This window comes from Dipodomys ordii, unplaced genomic scaffold (genome assembly GCF_000151885.1).
Source record: "Dipodomys ordii isolate 6190 unplaced genomic scaffold, Dord_2.0 Scaffold150, whole genome shotgun sequence".
NCBI lineage: Eukaryota > Metazoa > Chordata > Mammalia > Rodentia > Heteromyidae > Dipodomys > Dipodomys ordii.
The window spans coordinates 4,221,379-4,231,008 of record NW_012267366.1 but is presented as its reverse complement, the minus strand read 5'-3'; the positions used below and the strand labels follow the sequence as shown (position 1 = coordinate 4,231,008).

The 9,630-nt window shown below is 42.9% G+C and overlaps 1 protein-coding gene across 2 annotated transcripts in view; it reads left to right on the top strand.

The window, feature by feature from the left end:
- Positions 1 to 723: 723 nt before the first annotated feature.
- Pir (pirin (iron-binding nuclear protein)) overlaps positions 724 to 9,630 on the top strand; it is a 72,082-nt gene continuing 63,175 nt past the window's right edge. Inside the window, exons 1-3 of one of the 2 annotated variants that reach the window (XM_013032123.1) lie at positions 724 to 811; positions 3,121 to 3,232; positions 7,097 to 7,189. In XM_013032123.1, coding sequence (XP_012887577.1) covers positions 3,137 to 3,232; positions 7,097 to 7,189 — 189 coding nt within the window. In that variant the 5' untranslated portion in view covers positions 724 to 811; positions 3,121 to 3,136. The remainder of the gene's footprint in view (positions 812 to 3,120; positions 3,233 to 7,096; positions 7,190 to 9,630) is intronic. The other variant, XM_013032121.1, reaches the window with a different exon arrangement.

Genomic DNA, 9,630 nt, shown 5'->3' with positions numbered 1-9,630 from the left:
GGAAAATGTCAAGGGACAAGGCCCTGAGTTCAATCCGTAGTACCACCATTAAAAAGAAGGGGTGTGGGGGGGTATTTATTATCTGATCCTTTAGAGACACCTTTTGCCTGCTTTGTTTTAGAGGCACGATTTTCTTTCCTTTCTTTAGACAATGAGCCTTCCACTGTTTATAAAGCTGGAACTACAGCCATGCCTGCCACTCTGATGAGCAGCTCTAACAATGAACCAGATAGCCTCAGTCACTGGCGGAAATTCTCCAGTATCTGCTCACTGTACTGTATGTCAACAAAATCCAAGGTCTTACTTAACCAGGTGTCTCTCGTTGGCTTCAGCCAGGAACAAAGATGGCTTGGCTCTTGGCTCATACTCCTCCCTCATTCTGACTGGGAAGCAGGAGGGAACTGTTTTTTTAATGTAAGAAACCATTGTGTACAGCCTAGGCCAGGCCAGGCTCCCTTAATTATCATTGCAACCCTAGGAGGTAGGTATTATTGTCCTCCCCATCCTCATTTCACCAGATAGGAACAAGGAGACACCTGGAGCCCGAGTCACCTGCTTCAGATTCTCGTAGCCAAGCTCCTGGGGGGTGTGGGTGATACAATTCCAGCAAAAGGCAGGTTTCTAACGAAGTAGACATGTGGACTTCGGAGCTCATCAGCACCGTCCCGGGGAACAGCGCGCCCCCAAGCGGCCGGGGCGCGCACCACTTCCGCGCGGTGAGGCCAGAGGTGCAAAGACCCAAAGGCAGCTAGAGCCGGTGCAGGAGAGGTGGAGGGCCCAGCAGGGAGAATCCACGCGGCTCCAAGGGTAGGTAAGGGGAGGGTCGCTCCCGCCCAATCCCCTCTGCACCCCCTCGGGACTCCTGCCTCTCCGAGGCCACCGTAGTGAAGCGCTGAGTCACGGTGAGAAGCCCGCGCCTTCCTACCCCTCCCTTCCCGGCGCCGCGTGCGGCTCCCTGTGTCCCCCACCGCGGCTGAGGCTCTTGTGAGTGCTCTGATCCCTCACACAGGGCCTGGGGAGGAGGGTGGGGGAGGCGTGCTGGAGAGCGGTTTGCACGATCGTGCCTTCCTAGGGGAGATGACCCCCGAGTGGTTTAATTAGGATTGAGTGGTTTGGTGAAAGTGCTCCGATGGGTTGTTTTCATTTTGCAAAGCACTGAGATCTGCACCTCCTCTGCGGTTCACAAGCATACACTTTAATTGTGGGAGTCCAGAAGCACCCCGAATCGTTTAGCTGCGGGAGCGAAGGGGTGGGGGTGTAAAAGTACTTTCTAGTTGCTTCTTGCCTGTGAGTGATGACAGGTCCCTAGGGTTTTGAGTTTATTAAGCCTGTTTTCCCTGCCCTGCATTTCATTGCCAGGAGCTGTTGTTGATTATCTGCCAGAGAAAGCGCATTAGTTTTAGGATGAGCCTTGAGTGACTGCAGGGTTTCGCTGGTTATGGCCCTTTGGATGAACAGCAGTGAAGTTTTCCTAGCACTATCTGCACCCCTTGAGGAAGGAACTCATTCCCATTTTACAGATGGGGAAACTGAGGCATAGAGAGTCTCAGGTGGAGCAGTTGGTATGTGATGAAGCTGCAATACAAACAGAGTATATTAGACTTTGCCTGAAAACCACACAGACATCCAGGTACAAGGAACAAAGAAAAAAGATTTATTGTCAGTAAAGGGAAGGCAAGACCTCTTCTCACAGGAGAGGAGAAGCTGGCTCTTGTGTTTGGTGATCTTGCATAACCTATGGGGTTTAGGAGGCGGAGACCCCAGTGTGGACGTGAGGGCCAGGGGCTTCATCATGGCAGATTAGGATTGATGGCTGCTGTCCAAATAGTAGATAAGGCCCCTGCAGCTGCCCAGACCTGAAGGCCACTCTAAGGGGCTCTTGCTGCCTTCCATGATGGTAGCTGCCCCAGAGAAGTGTCATCCCAAGGTACAGGGGGGTTGGAGGCTGATTATTTACTGTCTTTACTACATGGGCCTAGTGTTGCCTAGGAAGGGAGCGTGCTAAGCTATGGGAAGGGAACTTGTTCGGCTAACATAAACACAGGGCATCTGGCTCCAGAATCTGCTTCTTGCTAGAGCACTTTCCTTGGAGTTGGTAGGAATCTTTGAAGGGTTGGTTATATTCTATTTGCAAAAGAGATCTGTTCTGTGATAGTATATTGCTTGGAACTTAGATCCTCTCAAAGATGAAGCATTTTTTTTGGAATAAACAACAATATATAGTGTTGCTCCTGAAACATAGGATACATTGTCAAGGGCATCTCATGCCAGGCTTAGCAGCCTTGTGCTTTATTTTGTTTTATTTTTTCAGTTGTGTGGCTTGAACTCAGGAACTGGATGCTGTCTCTAAGCTCTTTTGCTCAAGGCTAGTGCTCTACCACTTGGAGTCACAGCTCTGCTTCTCGTTTTCTGGTGGTTAGTTGGGAATAATAATCTCATGGACTTAACTGCGTGGGCTGGCTTTGAACTTCAGTCCTCAGATCTCAGCCTCCTGAGTAGCTAGGATTACAGGTGTGAGCCACCAGCGCGCGGCAGAGCCTTGTACTTTTTGAAAGGCTTCATGACAAGATTCAAAGCTCTCTTACCTAAGACATTGATCCTGAACTTCAGAGATGGATGCATCTTGGAATTCCATGGTCCTTAAAGACTCCATTGAATGCCAGCATGTCACAGACCTCTCGATTTTTCTCTCTGCTCCTACTGTTGCCACATACATCTCCCTTGCCATCTGTTACCCTACTTTTTGAGTAGCACTGAGAGACTCTGTGGTATGGGATGGTTAAGAGAGGTCATTGACGTAAAAAGAAGCTAAAGTGCTTGTTGAGAGATTCTTAGTAAGTGGCCAAGAGAGCCTTTGGACAAGACGACTATAGGTTTAGATGAGATTATTCTTAGTAACTAGTGAGGTCCTGTACACCTAGAAAGTATTTATGAACAGTCACCATCATTCCTATTGTTCTAAATCACCTAATCCAGGCCCTCCACATAGTAGATGCTCACTAAATTACAGGTGTTACTATTTTAGCTAAGTCCAAAGTGACTCCCTTTGTTTTGTAGTGCTTGGGTATTCCCCCCCACACACACACCGTTATGGCTTCTTTTACCCTCCATCTTCCACAGCTCAACATCCTGTGGCATGGGATCCTCCAAGAAGGTTACCCTGTCAGTGCTCAGTCGGGAGCAGTCGGAAGGGGTTGGAGCACGGGTCCGCAGAAGCATCGGCCGGCCGGAGGTATGCTGGTGGGGTGGCTACCCTTTGCTTCCCCACTCATTCCAAGTGAATGGAGGGGTTCTGGAGTGTGATTTGGGCATGAGCTTCCCTGTAGGGTGCAAAGTCTTATGCTTCAAAATGAGGGCCCCCCCACATGCTTGACCCTTCAATGATATTCCCCCTGTTCCATTGCAACTTTGCATTCTCTGACGACCATGTCTCTATCCCTTCACCTGAGCCCAGTGGTATTCACTGCTTCTCTGTGGAGGTGAGGCTGTGGGGGTTTATTTCACTGGGCACACTGTGCACTGGCCATGGAGACAGGAAAACTGTCCACCCAATGCCATCCGTTCCATCAAGCCGCGCCTTCACCGTTTCCCCTTTCAACATTAACTTCCTGATGACTCACATTTCAACATTATTTTATTAAGGATTCAAACTTCAATGTATGCCCCAATTGATGGAAATGTTAACTCTTGAAAATTCGATTTTTATAAGTAAAAGCAATGGCAATTGATACAAAGAAGATAGTTTCCATCACTAATGAAGAAAAATGGTAGAGAGGTTACTTATATCAAAGAAATGGATTGGCTTGGGCTGGGCTGTAGCTCAGTGGCAAAGCGCTTGCCTAGCAAGTGCAACGTCCTGGGTTTGATCCCCAGTACCAAAAAAGAAAAGACAAAAAAAATACAGTTAAAGAAATGGATTGGCTTGAGGTACACTGTGCTGCTTTAGGACTCTGTATTCACAAAGCACCCTATTTTCCTTCTAAAACAGTTTTACTAGCTCCTTAAATATCATTGAAATCTCTTTTTGAATGTTATTAGATTTTTTTAAAAAAAATTGAAACTATTTTCTCCCTCTTAGAGTTAGAAATGTACTCATTGCAAGATCTCCATCTGTAGTTCAGCTTCTGAAAGGAAAAATAAAGGACAGGTAATGATGGGATTTCCGTCCTTCAGGAACACTGGCCATCTTGATGATTGTCTCAGGGAAGTGAGAGGCAATGTCTGTCATTGATGGAAGGTCATCATCAAGGTCAACATTGAGCTTCACAGTTCTCATAGGCCTTCCTGTATTCAGTTAAATTAATCACACTGAGGTTAGCTGAGTTCAGTGGGGGCTTTTATCACAACAAAAGTGGTTTGTGTCTGAAGCTCTCTGCTTTACTCACAAAATTTTTGAGAACCCAAACAATACAGTGTGCCAAAGGAAACATGTTGGCTGAGTTTATTCATTGTCTTGTACAGAGGCAGATGGAGATGGTGTCATATTCTACCAAACTCCATTTTCAGTAGAGCAATTGGAAAGAATTCTGAGACTCTAAAGACACCTGTCAGCAAACCATTATTGTTTGTTAAGGGTAGCTAATGCTTTAATTAGTCCATCTGTCAGAAGCATTTCTACTGAGGATTTTTAATTTATTCCCCTGTATACCTCTTTGATCAAACCTATCAATTCATTAGTAAATTAATTGCTTACCACATAAAATAAAATATATAGGATTGCCAAAGAAAACATTTATAATTCAAGAGTGTTAAAAAATTGAAAAAACTTGTTCTGCCTAGTAATTTTGCATTCGGCAGCAACACGTAGGGGCAGTTTTAATAACGCTCTAATGTCAAAGCCATGAAGAGTATAAACAAAATCTCACAACCGTTATATGATATAAAATAGTTTTGTTTTCTATTGCTGTCAGAGTCACCACATTTATTGTAGTTGATTCATAATTTTTAAAAGCATTAAAATTCAATCTGGAGATGGTGGTAACAGTGAAACAACAACGTGAATGTACTTAATGCCAGTAAACTATATGCTTAAGTGATTTAATGCTCAATTTTATTTCATTTATATTTTACAATGAAATAAATCCAGGAGAAAACGAGGTTAGGTGAAAATAAGGTCACAATTCTTCTCTTCTCTTTTCTTTCCCTTTCTTTTCTTTTCTGTCAGTTATGGGGCTTGAACTCGGGGCCTGGGCGCTGTCCCTGAGCCTCTTTGTGCTCAAGGCTAGCACTCTACCACTTGAGCCACAGCACCACTTCTGGAACCATTCTTTTCTAATCCAAACTTACAGCATCATTGAATTCTATCCCAGCCCCAGATAAGAATTCCTGTTTGAGAACCTAGATTTAAGAAATCCCCCAAATCTTTTATTTTGGGTCTCTTTTGTCCCAGGCATGTTTCTCCCCTAAGGAAAAAGCAAATGATAGGGGTAATTTCAAAAGCTCACAGGTCTGGTTTAATCACAACTAAGAAGCTGCTTCATTTTGCTTCCATATAATTGTACATTCTCGGTCATTGGGATTGCATACAATAAGCAGTTTTGTATCCTGATTATTTTTATTTAACATGGTAGCATGAGGACTAATCATGTCATTACAAAAACTTCACTCAGATCATCTTAACAGCTATGAAATATTCCATTGTATGATCCTAATGTTATTCTCTAACTCATAACCCATGATTCCTTGACTAATCTTGGTCTTCATTGATTTAGTCTCTGTGCATTGTGCTCCCCAATATCAAAGACTCAGTTAAGATATTGAGTCAAGGTACAGAGGCTGAGTTATAGATTAAGAACATTCAAGGGTATGTGTCAGTCTCAATCTGGGATCCATGTTGCTAGCTAGTTTCCTTCTACTTTCTCCTTGCTGCCTTCAAGACCCAGTATATAGACAGGCTGAGGAAGCCTAGTATGCAGCTGTTGGAGTCTTAAGGGCCTCTCTTCTCTTCTGCTGCCATATTGTGATGTAGGCTGGCCTACTAGGCTGGTACTATAGACACGATTACCCCCTGTGTTAGTTATGATTCAGTTCAACTATATGTAACAGAGAGCATCTTCCAAAACCATTGGATACTATACATAAATGTATGTTTCTTTTTAGGTGAAGCCCAAAATAGGCAGTCTAGGGGAAACCTGAAAGCTTGCCTTTTATCAGAGATCTGAGCTCATTTTATCTTAGGTCCAAGACAACTAGTAGAACAGTAGTAACCATTTCCCTTCTGGCACAGAAAGGAGGAAGAAGAGAAAAGTAAAAAGACAAACACCAGCTGGCCATTCTCCTCTTATAAGGTATTTCCCTAACCGTCCCACCCTGTAATTTCCACATTGTAGAAATATGACTCTACCTAGCTACAAGAAAGGCTAAGGAATATAACAAAGGACCATTCCGAATGTCTGGAGGGTACTTTCTATGTACACTGGATTACTTTAGGTTCCATAGACCACCATTTGAAAAGTAGAGCATTTATGAGTATATTGTGGTAATTGATTTTTTTTCAGCTTCTTCCCACTTGATATCCCTAGTCTGGTTATGATACAGATTGATCTTGTTCATACCTGATTATTTGTATTTTAGATGATTATGAAGCAGTTCTCATTAAATATCAACTTGCTGACATAATTGGTCAATCTGTGTGTGTGTGTGTGTGTGTGTGTGTGTGTATACGTCTGTGTGTGTATGTGTGTGTGTGTTATGAGGGGTTCTGCCTGAAAGCAATTTTTTGGTGTCTTTTTTGATGCTTGAACTCAGGGCCTCTGGGTGCTCTTGCTGAGCTTTTTGGTTCAAGTATAGCACTCTACTACTTGAGCCACCACACAGCTCCACTCCCTACTTTTTTGGTAGTCAGTCAGAGATAAGAGTCTCCCAGACATTTTTGCCCAGGCTGGCTTTAAATCACAGTCAGATCTCAGACACCTGAGTAGCAAGGATTACAGGTATGAGCTACAGGTACCCGGCCTGAAAGCAATTTTTATTGCAAAAGATTTCTCATTGGCTATGGAGTTCTCAGTGACTTTTCCTAGGTCTGTTTATATACGTAGCCACTGGTGATATGGCTTTCAAAAAGACTTGTCTAATCTGTTGAATTTTATTATTTCAGTTAAAAAATCTGGACCCATTTTTACTGTTTGATGAATTTAAAGGCGGGAGACCAGGTGGATTTCCTGATCACCCACATAGAGGTTTTGAAACAGTAAGTATAATGATTTCATTGTGAATGTGTGTGTTTTAACACTTGCTTCTTTTTGTTGTTGTTGTTGTTGGCTGTGGGGCCTGAACTCTGGGTCGGAACTCTGGGTCTGGGTGCTGTTCCTCAGCTCATCAGCTCAAGGCTAGCGCTCTACCACTTGAGCCACAGTGTGACTTCCAGCTTTTTCTGCTTATGTGGTGCTGAGGAATCGAACCCAGGGCCTCATGCATACAAGGCAAGCACTCGACCACTGAGCCACCTTCCCCACCCTGCTTCTTTTTCTAATAGAAAATTCAATTTTGAAAGCATTAGCTAATAAGCTAACAGTAATTTATAAATATCTGGTTAAAAGTCTCTAGTCTATTTGATATGAAATATGCTCAAATTAAAATATTAACTGTTTTCAATAGCCCTTAATTTGTGCCACTGGTGCCACTCAAATTTGAGCAGTTAAAAGAGCAAGACCTGGCTTTTTGAAATAATTTATAATTAAGATAATTTATCAGAGATAAAAGAAACTAAAGTATGATTACATAATTGTATATAGAAAATCTTTTGTATGCAAGAATGTTTAGAAAAACTTAATCTTATATAATAGGATGATATGAACCCCCTAAAACAATCTTAAGTACTCAAAAAGCATTTATGCTGAGTTCTAATAAATCATAGAATCAAGGGCCAAAATATAACATGACCTAAAACTGAGGACATACTTATGTATTTACAAGTTTAATTACAAAATGGGGAGATTCTGTTGGACACTAATTTTTCTTTTCAGTAGACACAGAAATACAAATGTGGAATATTATATTGTGATACTTCCAATAGTTTCCCCCATTCATGTCTAGATTCTGGGAAAGCTCAGGAATGGTTGCTTTCTGATACAAATTTAGCCATTTGCTCCATGAGAACAGCTTTGTATTCTTAGTAAACAAACCAGGACTTGTTAAATGTTGAGGGAGTTTGTAAAGCCAATTTGAGAATGAGTAAGTATTTACTCAAAGCTTGAAACATGCCAGCCTCGGTGTAGGGGCAGATTTTATGTGGTAGGGTGTTGTTTTGTGTTGGGGACTATTGATGGAAGGCAGAAGAGGTGAGACTGGAGAAGTATGAGGCCTGTCCCATCACGTAGTCTAGTTAAGGAGATGAAAGATACACAGGAAAGGAGTTAATTACCATAATGTAAAGGCAGACTAAACCAAGAAGCTTCTAGAAATAGGTAATCTTTCTTCCTCATCTAGCTATTTGCCCTCCAGTCCTCTTCTCTGCTTCCATATCGGAGCCACTGTGTGTTACTCAGCACTACAGGAGCAATGCTTCTCATAAGTATACCTCCTGTATAGTTATGCTGAATTTGGACCCTTTTCCCAGAGCAAGTCTTTCCATAGCTCCACATGCTATCTTATTAATTCTTGAAGATAGTTTTGGATAGCATTATCTCCATCAACTTTTCCAGGTAATCTCCAGAGGATACTTTTGTTCCTTTCGTCTGCTTCCCATAACAGTATATTTTTTTTATCAGTCTCCCATACATAATACCTTTGTGTTAACTTGACCATCTGTCTTGCATTAGACTTGGCAATTGCCTCAACTTCCCTTCACTACACTCAAGAAGACTGCAAATTGCTTCATCTGACATCATGTTTCCCATGTGTGGCTACTCAGCAACCACTGGCTGAAAGTAATTGGATAATAGACGTGTTTTCTTGTTCATGTTAATGAATATATTAAATAAAAGGAATGCTGACACATACTGCTTTCATTTCTGTTTTGCAAACTGCTATCTAGGGGGGATTGTTTTGTCAAGTTTAAGGGTCTCGACTTTAACTCTGTGGAGTTCAGTTGCAGAGTATTGATATCTGGGCATTTCTTTTATTTATTTATTTTTCTGTGTGGCCTGGGGCTTGAGCTCTGGGCCTGGGCCTTCGACGCTGTTGCTGAGCTCCTTTTGCTCAAGGCTAGCACCCTACCACTTGAGCCACAGTGCCACTTCTGGGCTTTTCTGTGATTAATTGGAGAGTAGAGTCTCATTGACTTTGCTGCCCAGGCTGGCTTCGAACCACAGTCCTCAAATCTCAGCCTCCTGCTTAGCTAGCATTACAGACAGGAGCCACTAGCATCCAGCTGGCCATTTCTTTTTGATGAGGGATTTTCCAAAAAACTGTAGCTGTAAATACAGTTGATTCTCTTCATGAATTTGCTTACTTGGAAAATGTATTGGCATTCCTCAAATCAATATTGGTGGAGGGCTGGGAAGTTGGTTCAGTGGTAGAGTGCTTGCCTTGCATGCATGAGGCCCTGGGTTCGATTCCTCAGCACCACATAAGCAGAAAAAAAAAGCCGGAAGTGGCGCTATGGCTCAAGTGGTAGAGCACTAGCCTTGAGCTGAAGAGCTCAGAGACAGCGCCCAGGCCCAGAGTTCAGGCCCCACGACCGGACCAAAA